Genomic DNA, 22,836 nt, shown 5'->3' on the forward strand with positions numbered 1-22,836 from the left:
TCCGCAGAGGGCGCTGCGCGGCCTGTGACGTGCGCCTGCGCAGTGCGGCCCCCTCCCCGCCCCTCGCCCCGCCACCCGGCCGCCTCTCCGCCCCTCGGCCGGCCGGGCCCCGCCTCGGCTGCGCGCCTCGCCCCGCTCCAGCCGCCGCTCTCCCCGCAGCAGCCCGCCCGGTGTCCGGCAGCATGTTCAGCTGGGTCAGCAAGGACGCTCGGCGCAAGAAGGAGCCTGAGCTCTTCCAGACGGTGGCCGAGGGGCTGCGGCAGCTGTACTCGCAGAAGCTGCTGCCCCTGGAGGAGCACTACCGCTTCCACGAGTTCCACTCGCCGGCGCTGGAGGATGCGGACTTCGACAACAAGCCGATGGTGCTGCTCGTGGGCCAGTACAGCACGGGCAAGACCACCTTCATCCGGCACTTGATCGAGCAGGACTTCCCGGGGATGCGCATCGGGCCCGAGCCCACTACCGACTCCTTCATCGCGGTCATGCACGGCCCCACCGAGGGCGTGGTGCCGGGTAACGCGCTCGTCGTGGACCCGCGGCGGCCCTTCCGCAAGCTCAATGCCTTCGGCAACGCCTTCCTCAACAGGTACTTGCCCCTGCCCTGGGGAGCGGGGGGGGGCGGCCGGAGCCCCGACCCCCCGACCCCGCGCTCGGGTCTCCCGCGGCCGCCGCCCCGCCGTCCTTTGTCTCCAGGGCCTCGGCGAGACCCTCAGCGACCACTCCCCGGGCCGCGTCAGGGGACAGGGTCCTCTGCCGCTTCATGGGAAACCCACCTGTGGCTCTGGGGTGGGCATCAGCGGCTCCCCCTCTCCCGGGTCTGTCACCTCCCAGAATTTTCTAGGTTATCAGTTTAGTTCCCAACCCACCCGCCCACCCCCGCAGAGCCCAGCCCCACTTCCCTCAGAACCAGGGGTTTAGTCATGTCCACATGCTTCCCCCAGGCTGGACGCACCTAACTCATTCAAACCACCCCTTCCTTCCCGCAAGCGTCTGTTTCTTAAGTGGAAAATATGGTGAAACTTGTAGCCATTCTTTTGCTGGTGCTGCACTGCCTGCCCTGGGGCCGCTGGTTTTGTGTGGGGCAGGGAGGGTCTGCGCGCCCGCCCAGGTGGGGACCGCAGGGCTCAGTTGGGGACCGCAGGCCGATGGGCTGGAACCCCTCTCCCAGGGCCTGGCTGCCTTAGGGGGTACAGGAGGCAGCGTCGTGTGGTGACCCCGGGAGCCCTGGAATGAGATTTGGACCCTGAATCCCTCTGCAGACGCACTAGACTAGGAGGTTCCTTAACCTGCTTGGTTAAGCTTCCCAGTTAACTGGGTGAAACTTGCCTTCCGGTGATGAGAGGGATCGGTCCTCCAAGATGCTATCCTTCCCGATGCAACCAGTGAAATGCATGGACCTCTCTAAGGAGTGCAACGGCCAAACTCACTTTTTTAAAAAAAAAATACTATTGATTGATTTTCTTTTTAACTTTTTTAAAATTTTTTTAGAAAGAGAGAGAAACATCAATTTGTTGTTCCACTTATATATTCATTGGTTGATTTTTGCGTGTGCCCGACTGGGGATGGAACCTGCAACCTGGGTGTATGGGGGCGAAGCTCTAACCAACTGAGCTACCCGGCCAAACTCAGTCTTCTGTAAAGGAACTGGGAGCCCTAGTCAGCATTCTTAAAATCCTTACCCCTCATCCCCATGGTGCGTACCGGGGACCTCACACTCTGCCGCCTCCCACTCAAGGAGTGACTCCACATGCCGTCCGTGCTCAGTCTGGGCCTGGGCCGCAGCCTCGCTGCCTTCCAGTCTCCGCCCTGTGTGATCACATTCCTTTCCAGACCCTGTCCAACTGGACAGGGTGGACCCGCTTGCCCCCAATCCCAGCCGCCCAGGCCTGTTCCAGTCACAGAGCCGACCATTAACAGAGGAGACAGGCTGCGGTTGTCTTTTTGCCCTTTTCAGGCCTGTAAGCCTGCCCTCCCGTTTTGTAGCCCATGGCGTTTGTGTGTCAGGCCCGAGCTGAGTCAAGCCCTTTGGGGAGGGCCCCTGCAGAGGTGCGGCCGTAGCCTGGAGCCTCTCTCTGGAGGATGCTGGCGTTTTAGAATTATTGTGTCTGTAGATAGGGATTGGCTCAGCCGTTAGCTGGTGGGCGCGGTGCAGTCTTGTGGAAAACTTGGCTGCTGTGCTGGGAATTCCAGGCATTATTAGGTCTCTGCGTCCACGCAGAACTTTGGGAGCTACAAGGAAGGGTAGCTAGACCTACCTCTTTTGCCCTTAGGTTTCCACTTCTGCTTGAGATAGTAAACCTTTTTTTGGAAGAAGAAATGGGCATGTGGCCTGTTTTTTTCATTGATTTGAGAGAGAGAGAGAGAGAGAGAGAAACATTGATAGGCTGTTCCACATATCCATGCATTCATTGGTTGATTCTTACATGTGCTTGACCACAACCTTGGCGCGTATTGGGACGACACTCTAACCAATTGAACTACCCGACCAGAGCATATGGCCTCTTTTTTGAATTTGCCGACCTAAAGTTTTGGAGCTAGAAGGGATCTTAGCCATCTAGGCCAGTGGTCGCCAACCTTTTGGACCTCACGGACCACCAGTGGTCCGCAGACCACCGGTTGGCGACCGCTGATCTAGGCAATCCCCACCTCATCAGCTCAGGAAACTATTCGGCCCCTGAGCCGGGTTGATTTGTGGAGCTCACCCTGCAAGTGGCTGCCGGGCGGACTGCTTGTGCAGCCTGTTGCTGCTGCTTCTACCTGGCAAAGAGCAGTTCGGGAGAGCTGGGCCCAGACAGGCACTTGGATGATGCTGGTGCCCCAGCAGCCAACAGCCACACTTGTTTCCTTCTTGCCACCACCTCGTCTCCAAAGGGTCCCCAAATGCTAATGGCCCTGCCTAAAGGCCCTTACAGTGGAGGGTGGGGGGCATGGGTGTGCACTGAAGCCAAGGCCTGAGCTGTGTCAGTCTGTGCCTCCTGGCCAGCAGGGCACACAAAGGGGGCAATTCTCTGGCTGGCACAGCCTCTCCCAGGGCTCTTAAAGAGACCCATTGAGTCATGAACTTGACTTTCCGGTCTTTTCCCCCTAAGTGGCTGTTCTAAGACCAAAATCAGATGGAGCTGACTGAGGGAGGCAGGGCAGTCAGGGTGTCCTAAGATGGTCCTGTGGAAACTCCTTGTGTGACGTTCCCACCCACCGGTAGTGTGAAGTGAGATCTGTGCATTCTTGTTGGTGAGAAGATGGGATGGGATGCATCTGTACCGCCTGCTCCCCTGGGTGCTTCCGCCACAGAGCATGTTAATGCACTCGCCAGGCTCATGTGCAAGGCTTTATTTCTCTAAGATTTTTAGTTGATTTCGAGAGAGAGAGAAAGAGAGAAACATCGATGCCAGAGTAGGACATCAATCAGCCGCCTCCTGCACACCCCGTACCAGGGATCAAGCCTGGGTCCGTGCCCTGACCAGGAATCGAACCAGTGACCTTTCAGTCACACGGCCAGGGCTACAAGGCCAGGGCCACAACGGCCAGGGCTACAAGGCATTTTGTATGTGACTACCCAGAGCCAGCTTTTAGTTTGGTCTTCTCTCCAGTGACTCCCTTCCCTAGCAGGAGCCCCAGGTCTGGCACACGCTGGTTTACAGCACGCAGCTCTGCTGCTGGCGCTGGGGCGGATGAGGTCCAAGGTTTGTTCCCCTTGTGGGCAGCTGGCTTTGCTCTGTTGTGTTTGCAGGCAGTACCTTTCACCCTCAGCCTGGGGGCCTCTGGTCACCAAGGGGGTGGGGCCAAAAGGGGAAGCTGATCGGCTCAGATTCCTCCCGGCTGTTGGAGAGGCAGCTTTAAGCCGGTGTCCTGCAGACCTCGGGCCAGTGTTTTCTTTGCCCACAATACCTTTTCCAGGAAGTTGTCAGAGGAGCCTTTTCTGTGTCTAATCAAGAATCTCTGCTCCAGTTGGGACAGCCCCTTGCTGTTTTAAGTCCAGTGGGAACTTAGGCACACACAGCTAAGTCCTCACTCATGAGTTGCTAGCCTCTCTGTGCCTTCATTCTTTTATTTTTTTAAAGATTTTTTTTTTAAATTTCAGAGAGGAAGAGAGGGAGAGATAGAAACATCAATCATTGATCAGCTGCCTCCTGCATGCTTTGACTTTCAGAGAATGATGTCTCCTTCCCTGCCCACCACCAGCCTGTGTGGTCCTCCAGCTTTCCCTGGCTGCCACTGCAGTCCCTTCTCCCAAGGAGCTGGTGGAAGGGAAGGGCTGGGAAAGGCAGCAGCAGTAGGAAAGGACCTACTCTCTTTGGTGTGTGGAAATGTAGCCAGTAGGCTCTGGCCAGTGTGGCTCAGTTGGTTGAGCACTGTCTCCTGTACCAAAGAGTTGCTGGTTCAATTCCCTGTCAGGGCACATACCCAGATTATGGTCTCAATCCCCACTAGGGGGCATGCAGGAGGCAGCCAATCAGTGTTTCTCACATGATGTTTCTCTCTCCCTTCCTCTCTCTTAAAATCAATAAAAACCAGTCCTGGCCGGTTTGTTCAGTGGTTAGAGCGTCGGCCCTTGGACTGAAGGGTTGCGGGTTCAATTCCTGGTCAAGGGCATATATCTCCATTGCAGGCTCAATTCCTGGCCCCCGGTCAGGGCTCATGCAAGAGGGAACCAATCCACCCTAACCGGTTTGAGTCAGTGGATAGAGCTTCGGCCTGCGGACTGAAGGGTCCCAGGTTTGATAGTGGTCAAGGGCATGTACCTTGGTTGTGGGCACATCCCCAGTAGGGGGTGTGCAGGAGGCAGTTGATCAATGTTTCTCTCTCATCGATGTTTCTAGCTCTTTATCCGTCTCCCTTCCTCTCTGTAAAAAATCAATAAAAATATATTAAAAAAAAAAAGAGGGAACCAATCCATGTGTCTCTTTCACATCAATGGTTCTCCCTTTCTGTCTCTCCCCCTCCCTTCACTCTCTAGAAAAAATCAATAGAAAAGATATCCTCTGGTGAGGATTAACAAAATAAATAAATTAAAACATTTTTTAAAAAGAAGTGTAGCCAGTGGTTGAATGGTGACCTACGCTCATGCTAACATGTCAGCAACTTGAATGCTGAACTCTTTTTTTTTTTTTTTTTTTAATATATTTTATTGATTTTTTACAGAGAGGAAGGGAGAGGGATAGAGAGTCAGAAACATCGACGAGAGAGAAACATCGATCAGCTGCCTCCTGCACATCTCCTACTGGGGATATGCCTGCAACCCAGGTACATGCCCTTGACCGGAATCGAACCTGGGACCTTTCAGTCCGCAGGCCGACGCTCTATCCACTGAGCCAAACCGGTTTCGGCTTGAATGCTGAACTCTTGAACTGGTGGGGAAGCTAAATGTGAGGGACGTGCTGATGTGGGTCAGTCTGAGCCTGCTGGTTGGATATCCGTTAGGAGACCATGTGCAGCCTGCTGGCCACCCCTGGCCACTAAGCTGATAGAAAACCTTTAAGTTTCTTGTTCCTGGGAAGGAAGCGGAGGTGGCGAGGGAGCACCGAAAGCACCGCTGTGCCCTCTAGAGCGGCGATAACTGAGTCTTGACCTCTCTCTTCTGGCTCTTGCTCGTGCAGGTTCATGTGTGCCCAGCTGCCCAACCCGGTCTTGGATAGCATAAGCATCATCGACACGCCCGGGATCCTGTCCGGGGAGAAACAGCGCATCAGCAGAGGTAAACAGACCGACACAGCCCAGGGCACCTCTGGTGGTCAGGCTTCCCCCATCTGATGTCTGCGATGCAGACCAGGTGCTGCCCTTGAGGGCTGTCCCAGCCCAAGGGAGAGCCCATTTCCCATGCGCCCTCTGTGTCCACAGTTCGCCGAGCCAAGGCGCTCCTTCCTTCCTTGGCTCCTTTGCTGAAGTTACAAGAGCCATCTGGTGAAACCACAGCCAGCGTGTGGCTTTCGTGCTTTCCGGCCCCTGGGGCATGCTGGGAAGGAAGACAGGACTGGAGCTGGGGCCTCAGGCTGGCTGTGAGGTCATAGGAAATTGCTTAGTATCTGGGCTTCAAGGTATTTCAGCCAGCATTGCTGACTGTGAATGAGCCAGCCCCTGGCTCTTTGGGCTCACTCACTTTTTTTTTTTTTTTTACATTTTTATTGATTTCAGAGAGGAAGGGAGAGAGGGTTAAAAACATCAGTGATGAGAGAGAATCATTGACCTGCTTCCTCCTGCACACCGACACTGGGGATTGAGCCCATAACCCGGGCACGTGCCCTGACTGGGAATTGAACCGTGACCTGGTTCATAGGTCGATGCTCAACCACTGAGCCCGCTGGCCTGGCTGGGCTCACTCACCTTAGTTTGTGTTTCAAAGCTTTGCCCCCCAACACCATGTGCATTCCCAGTGAGCCCTGCAGGCCCGTGGGAAAGCAGTTGGACTCTAGCAGGCTACCAAGAGGAGACTGGCAGGAATTGGCTAAATGTTGAGGGGCTAGCGGAAATGTGTTTAAATGTCTGCAGTCTGCCTGGGCGTTGTTTGTGCTGAGTCTGAGTGCACCAGACCCATTCAGTTTTGTAAGCTCCTGGTTCGATTTTGCCAAGCTTTTCTGAAGATCTGTTTCAGGATGCGCCTGAACTGGGCTCTGTTTCTGCTGTCTCTCCCCGCCACCCCCCTTTTGTAGAAGGGAGGGGAGCTTGGGGCCTAGAGGTGCATGAGGGCAGGCAGATGATATCTGGCAGGCCAGGAGGGGAGCCTGCAGCTGCAAATTGAAAATGGAAGGAGGGTAAGCTCAGAGAGGGGTTGAGGACAAGGGAAGTTTGTTTAACCATCAACTTGCAGATTTTTCCTGCACCCTTTCCCTCTGGGCTGCCCAGCATTGATGAGCACTGAGAGGGAAACACCTGCTCAGCACTGAAGCCAGCAGCCTGAGATTTGGGGGGTCGTGTGTGTCTGCTGTAAAGGTCAGAGGATGTCAGGTTAGATCTATACATATAGTCTCCCATCACCCCAGAATGTGGGGCCCAGTCATTGGTGCTGGCAAACCTTACTTCTCTTCCTTTCCAGGCCTGTGTCCCCTGCCTATAGGATTGCATCAGAGCTTACTGACCTGCTCTAGCTCTGTCTCTAGATCTGTCTTAAGCTTTTAGGTTCTCCACCCAAGGATAATGACATCCTAGGGGTTCAAGGAGCAGATTTAGGGGCCCCTTTAAGAGGCCAGGGCCAGTTTTCTCCTATTGCTGTTATTGTTCCAACCTGCTGTTAACGTACAAAACAACAACCCATTGAAACCTGCAAAGAATTTTTGTGAGTTTATTTGAGCCTAACTGTCCACATATGCCGGGAAGTAGAACCTCAACGAATTGAGATAATGCTCTGAAGAATGGCGGGTTACATTTGTATTTATACATTTGCAATCAAAGGAGGGACGTAGGAGGGTTACATGAAATCCATTGGTGATAGATTAAGGAGAAGGGATAAAGCAAAGCAGGGAAACCCCTGGGATTGGATAAAAAGTAAAATGATGGACACATACTTAGGTGGGTGCAGGATCAATTAACATGATAATGAAGGAATTTGTGGTCTCTGTCCTGGTGCCCTGCACATTTGGTTGTGCCCCAGGGGCTCCAGAAAAAGGGAAGTTACAAGTTACCCAGACATTTCAAGGGTGTGTTATCATAGATGCAAAAGGACAGATAGGCTTAGTTAAGGTAAAGGTTGACCTTGTGAGTGAAGACACCGGCCTAGGACATAACTGCCCACCATCACTGCTTTTAAAGTTTAATTTCAGACCATCCTTTGTGGTTACTTTAGGTCTCTGAGTTTGCACGACTGCCATGCAGGCCTCCCCTGAGCTTGTCAGGTCAGCATGTGGTTTTAAGAAAGTGCCTAAGCCTTGACATTTGCCAAAATAAGGCCAGAAAAGCTGAATCAGTTACTCTTAAAGAGTCCCACAAAGGGGATTTATTCTCAGTCTCCCTCCAGGGTTGAGCTATCCTAGAGGGACTTTTTTTGAACCTGTATAGAGCTTTCTTTTTAACGACCCGGAGGAGTGAACGGAGGGGCTTCTGACTGGGGCCTCCTCTGGGCTTCCACCGTGCTCCCAGCCCGAGGCCAGTTGTGCATATCTGTGCATAAAGAACAGTAGCTCACAAAAAGAGGCTTATCTTCCCAGAATGCAGCCCTCAGTGTGACCTTCAGAGCTGGAGTGAAGATACTTAGGGAAAGGATTTAGGGTTCTGTGGCCCCTGTTGTCACGGAAAAGGGAACTCAGAAAAAGCTCTTTCCGCCAGTGCTGGGAAGTCCCCTGCTGGCTGGCTTTGACACTTCAGCTTTTTAGAGCTCAGCCGGCAGAGAGGTTGGGAGCGAATGTCTTGCCACATTAGGCACCCAGATCCTGTCTGCTAGGCTGTTGCCGTCCGTGCCTCCCCTTCTCTCCCCAGAGCAGTCACACAGAGTGCATTTGACTGGGGGCAGGGGAGCACGCGGTGAGCAAGGCAGCCCTGGCCCTCAAGTTGCGTGCAGAGGGCAGATGCTGGGAGAGGAAGCCAGCAGGAGACGGGCTCCATTAGCTTGCCCCCGGCTCCACCTGTGGGCCCTGCTGTTCTTCTGCAGGTGTAGGGTGTTGGCCCCTCTGGGTCCCTGGGCAGCCACAGGCCTTCCCACCCATCATGGACAGGAAGGCGGGTGGCTTAATGAGAAGCACAGGGCCCTGGCTGGGTGCTCAGTTGGTTAGAATGTCATCGTGACATTCCAAGATGTCGGGTTCAGTCACCATCAGGGCACATACAAGAATCAACCAATGAAAGCATAAACTAGTGGAATAACAAAAATTGCTCTTCCTCCCCCTCTCTCAAAGCAATTTTTAAAATTTTTTTAAAAAGGTAAGTGCATTATTCTGATAAGAGAAGGGTTTTCCTGCTGTGACGCGTAGTGAGACATCAAACTGATTTTGCCATTTCTTTCCCTTTGTAACCCTAGAGGTCTCGGGTTAAAGTGTTTCACTAGAAGTTACCGAGTTAGAATTGGCTGTGGAACATTTTGGTGTCAGCATGTTCTCAGCAGGAGAAAGGCCGTCCTGCGGGGCTCTTAGATGTGCTGTGTGTGGGTCCCGGGGTGGTGGCCACTGGTGGATGGAGAGGGAGTGGGTTTCTCTTTGAGGCCCCACCCGTCAGTTACTGCAAAGGTCCCATGTCGCCTGGTCCGGCAGGGAGGTCAGAGCAGGGCAGTGTGTCCAGGCTTCCCGGCCGCCGCCTCTGTTCCCTTTGCTGCTGCGTGGAAAGCAGGTGTTTCCCTCTCAGAAAGACAGAGCCAGCAGAAGCCCCGTTCCCGGGCAAGCAGCATGGGCGTCTGCTTCGCCAGTCTCCCTCCCTGGAAACAGAACATCCTTCTGGAGGTTGTGTGTGCATTTCAGCTGCTCATTACACCCGCTTCCATTTCCCGCCCTGCGGCCTGGTCCCTCCTGACTTTCCCCCGTGGTCCCTACTGTGTGCAGGAGATACTGTCTGGAAGGTAAGGTAGGACCTGCAGGCCCACTTCCCTGTTGGGCTAATATTCTGAGTGACTTGATAGATAACGTTCTCCTGTGTCAGCCGAAAAGGTGACCTGTGGACACAGGGTTCACTCGGGAGTGCTGCCTGTGCGACAGACAAGGCGTCCCAGAGGGCATCGGGCTGGCTGGGCTGGTGCCCTGGGCTTCCCGGCTGGCTGGGCTGGTGCCCTGGGCTTCCCGGCTGCGGGGCGCCTGCACAGTCGCCCCAGGGTCCTTGGTAGCAGCGGGGGAGGCCCCCTCAGGTGGAAGCCCCAGCCAGTGTGCTCCTGCCATGGCCGTGTGGCTGAGCTGCGCGGACCTGTGCGTCAGTTTTCCCTGTGGCAGGTGTGGCAGCAGTGACGTGCTCAGACTCGGATCAGGAGGCCGGAGCCGGCTGGCCTTGTGCCTGGCTTTGTGCCGCGTGAACCCACTTCACGTATTGTCACAGCAGCTGCACCTAAGAGGAAGCTGTTGCTTTCTAGAGGAGGAAACAGAGGCTTAGCTAGTTGAGTAATTAGCCCAAGATGACACACAGGCTCGCATGTGTGGTGCGAGGATTGGAACCCAGCAGGAGTTGTGCTCACACTGCACTGTGCTGAGAGGGTGCTCTGGGGTGAAGGAGCCCCCGAGAGCTTGGATCAGACAAGTCCTGACCCTCTTCGGTCATCACAGTGCAGCGCTCTGAGCTCTCCTACAGCGCTTCTCGGCCAGCCTGAGACCAGAGTGGACCTGCAGTCACCGTGCTGGCATCTTCCTTCCCTGTTCCCTGCACCAATCCTGGGAGCCCTGACCATGGCTGCCTGTCCCCTGGGTTCTCACCTGCCCTCCGCCCACTGTCCCTGGTTCCCAGGGTCTGTCTAAGACCAGGAGCCGGCCTGCTCCTTCATAGTCAGGCTCTGCCTCCTCAGGCCAGAGCTGGAGCCCTCATCCCTGAGCCATCCCTCACGCTGACCCTCGCGCTGACCACCTCCTCAGATGCCCCAGCCCTAAAAGCCCTCCCGGCCAGAGTTTCACCGGGGCTTTTCAGCCATAGAATGCTCCATGGAGCTTCCCAAACGCCCCCTTGTAAGGCTGGAGTGCTGCGTGCTCCTGGCTGCCCAGCGCGCACAGCACAGCTAATGACCGAAGGTTCCAGGCCCAGGTCAGTACTTTAGGGGTCAGAGCTGCACAGAAGCTGCACCCTCAGGAGCCACTCCAGTGAGAGGACAATGTACGGCCTTGGTTCTTGTCCGGGTTGCAGGCATTTCTCCATGGACTTCTTGCCCCGGTGCCCAGGGCACAGCCGAGTGCCCTACAGATGTCAGCTGATTGAAAAGAAAGGCACTGGGAAATCCAGGACTTCCCAGACTCTGATGGGGAAGACGTTTTTCTGAATAGCATCTTGAGCTGGAGGGTGGGGAAGCACTGACTCAGCGGGGTTTCCCAGATTCCAGGTCCCCTGGGTGCTCTGCCCCTTGGCAGCTCCCTCCTGAAGCCTTCCTCTCCCCGCTGCCCCCACCCTGTCCAGCCAGGCAGCTTTGGGCCCAAGCCCTGGAAGGGAATGCTGCCGGCTCTGCCTACGGAGGAGTGGTACCAGCTGGTGCCGGCGCTCGGCACCTGTTCCGAGGCTGCCAGCTCGGCGGCGGGCCGGGTAAGCAGCTGGCCCGAGCGCCTGCAAATGTTCAGTTTATATTTGGGGTACGAGGCATTCTTCATGCATTAGAGCGGTCGTTGCCTACACACCCATTAGAACCTAAGCTTCTTGAGTCCAAAGTACAAATCCTGTGAGTCAATACTAGCAAACATTTACCAAGAGCTTACAGTGTGCCGGGCGCTCATTCGATGCCACAGCAGCCTGTGAGGCGAAACATGCCATCTTCTCATTACAGAGGAAGAAAGTGAGGCTCGGGGGCGTGGCCTGGCTGGGTCACACTGCTGGTTGTTGGGTAGAGCTCCAGGATTCAAAGGGGGCCTGGTTCCACAGTCCGTCTGTCCTCCCCGCCCGCCCTGTCCGTCTGTGCTGCTGGGCCGGGTTTACTGAGGTCTCCGTTGTACACAGTCACATTCACCTTTTTTAGGTGCACAGCCCTCTGAGCTGTCTTGAAACCACCACCATGACCTGCGTATAGTCTCCCATCACCCCAGAAAGTTCCTGCGCCCCTTGTAGTCACTCCTGATCCCAGGCAACCCACTGATCTGATACTTGTCCCTAAGGGTTTGCCTTTTCCAGAATGTCGGGAGGGAATCGTTCAGTATGTGTCTGGCGTGTCTGCTTTCACTTGGCCTGTGCTTTCTCGGGCCTCACGTAGCTGAGTGTCGGTGGTTTGCTCCTTTGTTGCTCTGCTGTCCCACCATCATTTGATCCACTCAGCTAGCGAAGGGTATTGGATTTCCAGTTGGGGCAGTTTTGAATAAAGCTGCTATAAACATTTGTGTCCAGTGCAAATTTGAATTTCTTTTTAAATTTTTTTTACTTTACTGATTTCAAAGAGAGGAAGGGAGAGGAGAGAGAAACATTAGTGATGAGAGAATATTATCGATTGGCTGCCTCCTGCACGCCCCCTACTGGGGATGGAGCCCGCAACCTGGGCATATGCCCTGACCGGGAATTGAACTGTGACCTACTGGTTCATGGGTCAAAGTTCAGCCACTGAGCCACACCGGCCGGGTGATTCTCAGCTCTTTAATATTTGTTTTGCTCTCCTGGTCCAGCACGAGTTGGAAACGTGTGTGATGGAGAGCGATGGTAAGAAATACCCAGGCCCAAACAGCTTGAATGGCAGGAAACAGAAGTTGATTGGAGACAAACCCTCTATTGTTCATGTTCTAGAAGCTTTAGGAATGTATGAAGCAGCTTTTCCCCTCTGGCTGCTGGAACTGCCTGTGTCTGGAGGTGCTGGAGCAGGCAGCAATCACAGCTGCTGCCTCTGCACCTCGGTGCTGGGTGCTGGTGTGGGGAGAGGGAAGCATGGCTTGTCGGGAAGGCACCCCCCCTCAGGAGGCACCCTGGAAGGCAGAAGGGACCCAGAGGAGGCTCAGGAACCCAGCCAAGGTGAGGGCCTCCTGTCCACACAGCCTGATGGTCTCCACCTTTCCCTTCTCTTCTCCCAACCCCCAGGACTGTGTGGGTGGGAGGGGTTAAATGTGCACAACATAAGACTTAACCATATTTTGTTGTTGTTCATCCTCACCTGAGGGTATTTTTTCCATGGATTCTTAGGGAGAGGCAGAGGGAGAGGGAGGCAGGAAGAGGGAGAGGGAGAGAGAGAGAGAGATGCCTCCTGCACAGATCTAACCTGACATCCTCTGACCACTAAGCAACACTGGCCAGAGCAAGACTTAACCATTTTTTAAAAAGATTATTTTTATTGATTTCAGAAAGGGAGAGAGAGAGAAACATCAATGATGAGAGTGAATCATTGCTCAGCTGCCTCCTATGCACCCTCTACTAGGGGTCAAGCCCCAAACCCAGGCATGTGCCCTGACCAGGAATGGAACCGTGACCTCTCCCTTCTCTCTCACCAAAAGCGAGCGTTTTCCATAATAAACAGGAAATGTCATTCACCTGCAAAAAAGTGGACTTAGCTCTGTTGACTCTGCGTTGAGGTGCTGGTGAGTGACGGTGTGTAGCCGGGGCACCCAGCTCTGGCTGGGGCTAAGGATCTGCAGGCTGTGACTCCCGTGCCTCACTCCACCTCCTCCTCTTTCCCTTTCCGGTCGTGCTCTTGGCCCCCCACCATTGGGGAGGGGGAGGCCCCGATGGGTGGAGTGTGGGGGTGACCTCAGCTCCCCGCTGCTGTCCTCACTCCTGGGCCAAAGCTAACTTGAGCTTGAGCCCAGCCCATCAGGGCGCCCCTGTTCCCAAAGCTTTAGTTTTGGCATCGCTGCCTCCCCAGCTGTGGGACTCTGGTCATTTGAACTTGTGTCCGTCTGAGGACAAATAGTTTGGCGAGGGGAGAAGTTGGGCCTCATTTTTGCTGAGAGGGAGCCTCTGTTCAGTCCTGAGTCATCGCTTTTTCAGCGCTGACCTGCTGGTCGCAGAGCCAGCCATACAAGGCGCTGGCGGAGTGGCCTGGGCAGGCCCTGCCGACTCCTGAGCCCGCGCCCACTCTCCTCAGCCTGCGCCTGTGCCTGCGCCTTCCTTTCTGGTTTTCTGCAGGCAGCTTCGCTCTGGCCCCAATGTGCTGGGGCCACAGGGGCTGTACTTTGGAACCAGCCGTGAGGGCACTTGCTCCATGCCCTGCCACACTGAGCACGGGAAGGAGGCTGGTGGCCCTGCCCTTTGCCTCCAGCTGCCCGGGCCTTCGGAAGGCCGGCTGCTCCCCTGCCCAGCCTGGGGGTTCAGAGTCGCAGGGGCTTAGATGCCCCCCCGCCCTTCCACCTCACCTCCACCGCATCAAGAAACCCCAGCCAGCTGAGTGGCTGCCTCTGACTAGAGCATCCTGTTTCCTGGCGGCTGGGGTGGGCGGACTCTGCGTCGCCCCGGAGGCTGCCATGTGTGCGCAGAAGCCATGGATTTGGGGGCTTCCTCCAGTGTCCGTGTCTTGGCCACAAGGGGAGAGCTGGCCTCTGGCCTCAGCCAGACCCAACATTGGTCGCGCAGTTCTTGACCCGTGATGCAATCCCAGGCTGCTTGTCCCGTGTCCAGTGGCCCTGTCACCTCTCCCCTCGCCCCGCCTCCATGGAAGTCATTCCAGCGCCCGGGCCTGTGCTGGGAGCCCGACACATTGCCTCATGTGACCCTCCCATGATCTTAGAAGGAGGACTTGGTTTTTAAACTTGATAGACGAAGAATGAGTAACTCAGAAGTTAGGGTCACAAAGTCAGTGGCTGGAACTGGGGGTTGAATCCAGAACCGTCTCCTTTAAAATCCTGTTTTCTGAGTGCCCGGGGAGAGGCTGGGAACGCCGTGGCTTCAGGCTTGCAGACAACTCTGAAGCACACTTGAACCTGGGGGCCTGGCAGCCAGAGTGTTTATGCAGCCAGGCAGGGGGCCAGGGTTCTGGCCCAGTGGAGGCGGCAGCCTTTTAGGGCCGGGCTGTGGCCTGGCCCTCAGCCCTGAGCTCGGCCTCAGGTTCCTAGAGCGGGACTGCCCTCCCCGTGGCCCTGTAGGTTGCGCTGGGCCCTTTCTTGACACTTTGTCCTTTTCTTTGGTCTCCTCCTCTACCGGATAGCTTTTCTGTTCCCATGGTCTAGAAAACACAGGTCTGAATCCCCACCTGGCAGGGGGCCGGGGGGGGGACTGAGGAGGGGCCAAGTGGGGGAGATCGGTGTGGCTGGCTTGTGTCCCTGGCTCTTCCCCATAGGAGTGGCTTCTCTGGCTAAATCTCCGGAGCTTGACTGCACTCTGGGAAGTACAGGGGGCTCCTAAGAGGGACGCCCCCCATCTGGGTGGCCCGTGGGTAGCAGGTGGAGAACGAGAGGACAGATCCCAGGGACAAGGAAATGCCCAGAGTCACCCGGAGAGGCAGTGCAGTGCAGGGCCGGGCCCAGGCTTCCCAGAGATTCTGAAGTCCTGGTTTCCACGTGGGCTCCTACCTCTCCTTAGGGTTCCTAAAAGGTGAGAAACAATTGCCCTTCTTCTGGGGGAAGTGAAAGAAATGGAAACATTTTGAAGTGTAATTACAAAATAGGATACAAGTTCAACCACTGTTACTGAAACCCCCAAATCCACTGGCTTCAGTCAGGTATCAGGCAGCCTCTGTGAAACATAGCAGTTCAGCAAGGCGGTCCTGGGCGCTCAGCTCTGCTCTCTGAACCCAAGGTGGCTGCTCCAGCTCCCGTTGTCACATGTCCATTCCAGCGCAGGAGAGGCAAAAGGACAAAGGGCTCACACTCCCTTTCTTGTTCATTTCTGCTGTCAGGCAGCTGGCGGGGGGACTGGGAGGGAAGTCCAGCTGAAATAAGACAATTGTTCCTGAAGGAAGATTTCCGGTTGGCGCTCTGCCACAGACGCCCGCGCACCACCGGTCGGCGGGAGCCCGCAGTGACTAGCGTGGAAACGAGTCAGATCAGCCCTTCACTTTAGGGAAGTGTTTAAGACCTAGCGAGGGAAGTGGTTTGTCACTTCGTGAGCTCCTTGTGGAGCAGAGGTCAGCAAACTCCGTCGGGGTCAGAGACTTCATGTTTTTGGCTTTGCAGGCTTTACGGTGTCGCAACACCGTGAACTCCGCGCTGTGGACGAAAGCAGCCGCAGGCGGTGTAGCCCAGTAGAACCTCACGTGGAGAAGCAGGGGCTCGGCCAGATTTGGACCCTGAGCTGCAGTTTGCCAGCCCCTGTTGTAGGGAAGCATGAGATTCCTGCAGAACAGGGAGCTGGCAGGTGTTCGCGCTGTTTTTCGCTGTCACTGCTGTGCCAGGGCACCTGGCTGGCAGCACCCGAGTCTGTCCTGGCCACACAGGGCTGAGCCGTGCTGCTGGGGTCTCCTCACTCCTGCCGTAGTCACACCCACTTCAGAGCGTGGACTTAGTGACTTCCTTTGCATTGTTTATTTTCTAAGCGTCTCTTAATGCCAGGTGCTGCATGGGTGAGGGCGCTACCGTGGTGGGTACAGAAATGGGAGACCTGATGACTCCCTCAGGGTGCTGAGTACATTCTGGAAATGTAAATGACCCAGGTGGAGAGGTACCAGGCCACAGCAGAGCCGCCTGTCCCTAGGGGCCCCTGAGCTCACCCTCCTCTCCCCACAGGGTACGACTTCGCGGCTGTCCTGGAGTGGTTCGCCGAGCGGGTCGACCGCATCATCCTGCTCTTCGATGCCCACAAGCTGGACATCTCCGACGAGTTCTCAGAAGTCATCAAGGCCCTCAAGAACCACGAGGACAAGATCCGCGTGGTGCTGAACAAGGCCGACCAGATCGAGACCCAGCAGCTGATGCGGGTGTACGGGGCCCTCATGTGGTCCCTGGGGAAGATCATCAACACTCCCGAGGTGGTCAGGGTCTACATCGGCTCCTTCTGGTCCCACCCCCTCCTCATCCCCGACAACCGCAAGCTCTTCGAGGCCGAGGAGCAGGACCTCTTCAAGGACATCCAGTCTCTGCCCCGGAACGCTGCCCTCAGGAAGCTCAACGACCTGATCAAGAGGGCAAGGCTGGCCAAGGTAGGCCTGGCATGGCATGCCTGCTCCGGGGTGGGCTCCTGTGCTGGGACTGCCACTGGGGCCCGGGGGTTGGTCTGCCCAAGACCCATCTCTGCAGACCCCCAGCCCCAGCCCCACTGCACTGTGTCTGAACCAGTCCCCTCTCTGCACCTGTGGGCGCAGCTGTTTTTTTAAGTGAAATTCTTACTGCACGTGAACCTCAAAATGGAAGGTCCCACTGTACCATCAGCAGCCTGGGGAGTGGAAATGGGTGGAGGTGCAGCTTAAGGCCTCACGGGCTTCCGCCCACAGGTCTCTTGAGCACTGAAATACAGTTGGCAGATGCTGGCGCTGGGGACACAGTGGGGACTGGCAGCAGGTCCCCACCCTTGTAGCACTGGTCAGCCATAGTGGGGAAGGCATACAGCATATAAAGCACAATTTGGGGAGACCACAGACTGCTGCAGAAGCAGACTGGGGAGCTATCTTGGGGGGCCTCTAGTGGGAGCTGATGCTTAAGCCAGGACAGGAAGCTAGTGGAGAGGTGGGTTTCTAACCTGTGGGCCCAGAGAGAATGCTGGGTGGCTTCAGCCTCAGAGGCCCTATTAAACCATCCCTGCCCCTCTGCGGAAGCACGGGGCCTGCTGGCACCTACTGGCAGCATCTGAATTGCTCAAGAGGTTGGAATCTCAGTGTCTGGCCAAGCACATGAGACCCTGGGCTGGCTGGTCAGCGATAGTGGCCTGCAGCGGCCCTTGTGCATCCCCGATCTCTGATGAAAGGGCCGTGGAGAGCAGGCGGCGTGCAGAGGGTAGGAAGGCAGTGTGTGGTGTTTGGCTTTGGCGAAAGCAGTCCTGTGGCCTGTGAAGCAGGCACCCTGGGCCCCTGAGTATCAGGACTGAAGATGTGTCTTCCCTGCTGGGCGGCAGGCCTGTCCTGGGAGAGCTGAGAAGAGCCCTGCCGGCCTGCTCCTGCCTCAGGGAGCCGCTGCCCGTGTGTAGCCCTGAGGTTTTGAGGCTCCGCCGTGGACAGAACACCGTGGCCCAGGGCACCCCACCCTCCCTTGAGGCCTGGTGTCGGGTAGCTTTCGGCCTGAGTAATGAGAACTGACCCTCATCCTTTGCCACCGGCTATGTCTGTTGCCCAGAGTGCTGGACCAGCACATGGGAGCTCGCTAGGAGATGGGTTCTCAGGCCCACGTCTGCCCTGCTGAGCATTTGGACTCGAGCCCCTGGTGGTCTGTCTGCCTAGACAAGGTGCAGAGGCCCGCAGGAGAGCACAGGGCTGCGCGCTTTCCTAGCTGTGTCTCTGCTGGAGCCTTCTTGGCGAGTGTCGCTCGTTCTAAGAAAGGAACCTGTGAGAAAACCTGAATAATTGGCACCTGACCTCATAGGACTGAGGGACACCCGGGGCTGAAGGAGGACAGGCAGTGAGCGGAGAAGAGACCACAGGGAAGGGTCTCCTGGCAGGGCTGCCCGCGCTCGGACCAGCTCCCTTCCAGGACAGAACAAAGGGCAGACTTCCTCCTGCTTGTTCACTTACAGAAATGGCTGTGTCATCTCCCGGCCTGAGGGCACGTTGATTCACTGCCTGGGAAACCCGGCCTCCAGCCTCTCCCCCACCTGCTGTTCCTTCTCCTGGAGTGCGGCTCTGGGCTCTGGGCTCTGGGCTCTTTGTGCCAGGCCTGCTTCCCTCGGGCCATTCTCAGCCAGGCTCCTGGTCCAGGGCAGCCAGGGCCAGGCCGTGGAGGGATGGAATGGGGTGGAGTCTGAGAAGGTGGCCGGCTGGCGGGCTGGCTGGACACTGCGTGGCAAAGGCAGAGGATTTGAAGGGCTGGTGCCCTGGAGGGTTGTCAGCATTACCAGCCTGATCTGAGGAAATGGAGGTGTGCCGCCTTGAATTGGCAGATGTGTAAGCAAGGTATCGAAGCTAAGATAAAGCTTGAATCATCTGGGGAAAGCTTGTGGCGTTTTTCTAATCCTTAGTCACCCCTAAGGCTTTGGTAATGACAAAGTGGAGCATAATTCAGGCCGTGGTGGAGTTTTATGACCTCGATGTGAGCGTCCACATGTCTGCACATGCAGGAGGGTGGGGGCCCTGCCCTGCTGCCCCGTGGAGGGGTCCCTGGGGGAGGGAGGCAGCGGGAAGCAGAACGTGGGCTTTGGACTGCCTTTGCCTTCCTGGGTCACAGCCCCCGCTTCCTGGGGCAGCCCCGGCGCAGGCCACACCCCTGCCGAGGTGTCCAGGAAGCCTGTGACGCCCGCCCCTTCTGCGCACAGGTTCACGCCTACATCATCAGCTCCCTCAAGAAGGAGATGCCCAATGTCTTCGGTAAAGAGAGCAAGAAGAAAGAGCTGGTGAACAACCTGGGAGAGATCTACGCCAAGATCGAGCGGGAGCATCAGATCTCCCCTGGCGACTTCCCGAGCCTCCGCAAGATGCAGGTCCGGTGGCCCGCACCCTAAGCAGGCTGGGGCATGAGGAAGGCCGGGCACTGGGTCTTGTGGGGTGGGGCTCCCAAAATGGAAGCAGCTGGGAAAGTCACCGGCCCCCCACCCGAATCGGAGGAGTTGACCCAGGTCCTCGGGGTGGGGGACAGGGCCAGGCACTCTGGCCTCATCCCAGTTCATTCTCCCCATAGCCCTGCCCGGAAGGGACTCTTTACCCCTTCCAGTTTACGAATTGGGGAGCCAGGGCCCAGTGGGGTTAACCGAGTTGCCTGAGCTGTGAAGTGGTTCGGGCTGTGATGAGGAACCCGCTTTCTCTTGGGAACCCTTGCTTTGCCCACTCCACCTGGAGCCTGGGAGGGCCCCACCCACCCTTCTCCTTCCCCGCCCACCACAGGAACTGCTGCAGAGCCAAGACTTCACCAAGTTCCAGGCCTTGAAGCCCAAGCTGCTGGACACAGTGGACGACATGCTGGCCAACGACATCGCCCGGCTGATGGTGATGGTGCGCCAGGAGGAGTCCCAGATGCCCTCGCAGGTCGTCAAGGGCGGTGCCTTCGAGGGCACCATGAATGGGCCCTTCGGGCACGGCTATGGCGAGGGGGCCGGGGAAGGCATTGATGACATCGAGTGGGTGGTAGGCAAGGACAAGCCCACCTATGACGAGATCTTCTACACACTGTCGCCCGTCAATGGCAAGATCACGGGTGCCAACGCCAAGAAGGAGATGGTGAAGTCCAAGCTGCCCAATACGGTGCTGGGGAAGATCTGGAAGCTGGCCGATGTGGACAAGGACGGGCTGCTGGACGACGAGGAGTTTGCCCTGGCCAACCACCTCATCAAAGTCAAGCTGGAGGGCCATGAGCTGCCCACCGATCTCCCCCCACACCTGATCCCACCCTCCAAGCGGAGGCTCGAGTGACCAGCCGGCCCCGTGCGACCAGCCAGCAGACGGGGGGCGGGGAGGGTCGCCGGTTCTCAAGGTCCATAAAGACTGAGTGGCTGTCTCCTCGGCTCTTGAAAAGGAAAACCACCATCTTTCTTTCAAAGGCTGTTCCTGGGCCCAGCAGGGAGGCAGGGTGATACTCGTATGTGAATGATGGAATTTTATGCACAAGAACTATGGATATTTTTAATATATAACGTTAGAGGCGGCCTTCTTTCTTGCCTCCTCCTTCTGACAGCCCCATGCCTTCACGCACACAGCTGGCCTCCCCCCTTGCCCCCCGCTCTGGCTGTGCAGCACTCAGCGCCCACAACCACTCCCAGCGTACCCCTCCTGGCAGCTGCCGGGCTGGGGCCTGTGTGGACAGGAGTGGCTGGATCTGGGTTATTCCTAAACTGAGCGAAGCTTCTTCGGGCCAGTGGCCTCCTCCCCATGTCCCGGACTTGGTTCTTGTGCCTTTTGCCACCTCTCAGCCCCCTGCGCACAGCCCTGCTCTTTGCTCTCCTAGCCTCCCGCCCCTTGCGTGGCCGTCACCGAAGCAAGGCCCAGCTGCCTTTGGGGGATCAGAGGGGTGGTGGGTGTGAAAGAAAACATCTTCCAGAAGATATATAAGCTAATGTTGGTTCCGTAAAAGTAACACCTCATATATTTGACTGGGTTTTCCAGTAACTTCCCAACCACTCGTTCAGAAGCTGTGATTCTTGTCTCCTTTCCCACTCTAACCAGGGGCAGCTCTACCCAGGAGCCATGAGACACGGTGTGTGCAGAGCTCCCCCGCCGGGGACCCCAGAGGTGTTCTCTGTGGCACCCTCTCACTCCCTGGACATTCCGGTGCACCTCCCTGCCCCACCCTTGGGTGGGTGCTAGGTCCTCATGAACTTGGCATGGTTTGGTGCTCTAGCCCTGGCCTAGTGGCCAGAGACCAGGGATAACCCAGCCCCTTGAGCAAAGGAAGGTGGGATGCCTTTAGAGCAACCCCTTCCCCAGGCTGAGAATAAACAGGCAGCGAGTGGCCAGCTCAGGCCGCCTCATGGCTTTGCCTCGGTCGGGCTGTCTAAGCAGCAGTATGTCCGGGCCTGGACATACTGCTGGCTCCACGGCCTGCAGCCGCCATCATTCCCACGGGGGTCTCAGGGACTCCTGCACTCTGACCTCTCCAGCCCCGCCCAGCCTCCCAGTGCTGCTCTCCAGGCGTCCGTCCGCTGGGTCCCAGTGGCCAGGAACTGGCCTGGTTACGTCCAGCCGGCCTCGGCCCACCATTCCGTGCGGTATTAGATGAGGGTGAAGGTGCATTGTTGAGAATTCACTGTTTCCGATGCAGTGGCTTTTCCACGCTCACCTGTGGGAAGAAAAGCAACTAAGACAAGACTTTCTTGAATTAAAGAAGTTTGTGCTGAAGCTGGCTTCTGGTGCTGCATTCTCTCCCAGGGCTGCTCCCCGTGGCGCCTGCTGGGGCACTGGCAGGGCAGGGACAGATTGGCAGGCCTGCCAGGGCGGGGCCCAGGCGCAGTCACGCTCAGCTCTGGCAGCCAACTCCTCTGAATAGACGCCCGCAGACAGGGCTGATGACCCCTTTCCTTGTGCTCCGTGGGGGCTGAGCAGGGGTTTATTTTAGGAGAGGACGGGGTGAAGCTGGGAGAATCTCTGATGACAGAACTAGGCTGCCTGCCCTGGGGCTGGGGAGAGGTACCTGCCTTGTATGATCTTCACAGCATCTCCTCCAACCTGGGCCCGCCCTGGACATGGGCAGACAGGTGGGCGCCCGTGGGGCTCTGGGCACTGGGCGGGATCAAGTAGACAATGGTTGACTGGACTTTGTGCTAGGCCCGGGGGCCGGGGGGGGGGAGGGGGGGCGTTGAGATACAGTGACGCTGGTACTCAGACCAGCAACAAAAATACAATTACTAAGGGTGGGGCCGGCCATGCCTCAGATAGGGGGGAGGGGGAGGAGGCGGGAACTGCGTGTACCAGCCCAGGGAAGGAGACAAATTGGGAGCTGATGCACCATGCAGGCCTCAGACGTGTAATCAGGGTGGAGCGCGCCAGGCTCACTTGTGGCAAAAGACAGTATGTGGACAGGTGCCCACGGTCCTGCCAGCAGGTTGTGCGTGCCAGCCGGCTTAGGTGTCTGGTCTGACCACCAGTATCTGATCGCCAGCCCGGCACCACTCGGGCAGTTTGCCTTGTACCGGGGTTACCTTGGCCGTCATGGTGGGAGGTCGGTGTTTTCCCCCATTGCACAGCCAGACTCCGGCGGGCAGCTGTATAGGATGATTCAGACCCGGTGTGCCCGACTCCAGGCGTGAGCCCACCAGCCTGTAATCCAAAGTACCCTTTTCAAAGGAAAAACAAAGCCTGCAGCTCCCCTCCACCCCCCAATTCTATAGCTACGGACTCAGATTTGAGAAACCCACATGGAAGATTCGAAAGATTAAATGCTACCACTGCAGCTGGGCCCGGAGGCTTGGCACGGCCCCTCAGAGTGCACGGGCACCAGGAGGTGCAGCGGGCTCGCTCAAGCTGGAGCACGAAAAGCACGCGGAGTGAGAGAAGCGCTGCCGGGCCGCTCTGCCCCTCCACTGAGCCCGCCACCTCAGCTTTCCCGCGCACCCCACACTCAGCACCCTCCCCAGCACGCGGAGGCAGGGCGAACCCCTAAGGCTGCTTCAGGAAGTGGCGGTTGATCTGAGACTTAAAGGGCCAAGGGCAGGTGGCTGCACCCCTGCTGGCCTGGAGCTCAGGCCCCTGGTTTGAGTTTTACAGATTGGGGGTCTTCTCGGGCTGTGATGGGAGTTCAGGTGGGGCCAGTGTGTGGACAAAGGAGTGGCCACACCTCGGAGGGTAGCATCTGCCCCTCACCTCGTCCCCAGCTCCCTAGCCGGCCAGGA

General features: G+C 56.9%; 1 protein-coding gene across 1 annotated transcript; it reads left to right on the forward strand.

Annotated features, from left to right (window-relative positions):
• The first annotated feature begins 17 nt into the window (after window positions 1-17).
• EHD1 (EH domain containing 1) lies at window positions 18-21,346 on the forward strand. Its single transcript, XM_036326739.1, has 5 exons — window positions 18-586; window positions 5,598-5,695; window positions 16,164-16,576; window positions 18,835-18,999; window positions 19,400-21,346. Exons 1-5 carry the CDS (start codon window positions 183-185, stop codon window positions 19,922-19,924), a joined length of 1,605 nt encoding a protein of 534 aa, XP_036182632.1. The 5' UTR covers window positions 18-182; the 3' UTR covers window positions 19,925-21,346.
• The last annotated feature ends 1,490 nt before the right edge of the window (window positions 21,347-22,836 follow it).

This window comes from Myotis myotis, unplaced genomic scaffold, assembly GCF_014108235.1.
Source record: "Myotis myotis isolate mMyoMyo1 unplaced genomic scaffold, mMyoMyo1.p scaffold_m19_p_10, whole genome shotgun sequence".
Classification (NCBI taxonomy): Eukaryota; Metazoa; Chordata; class Mammalia; order Chiroptera; family Vespertilionidae; genus Myotis; species Myotis myotis.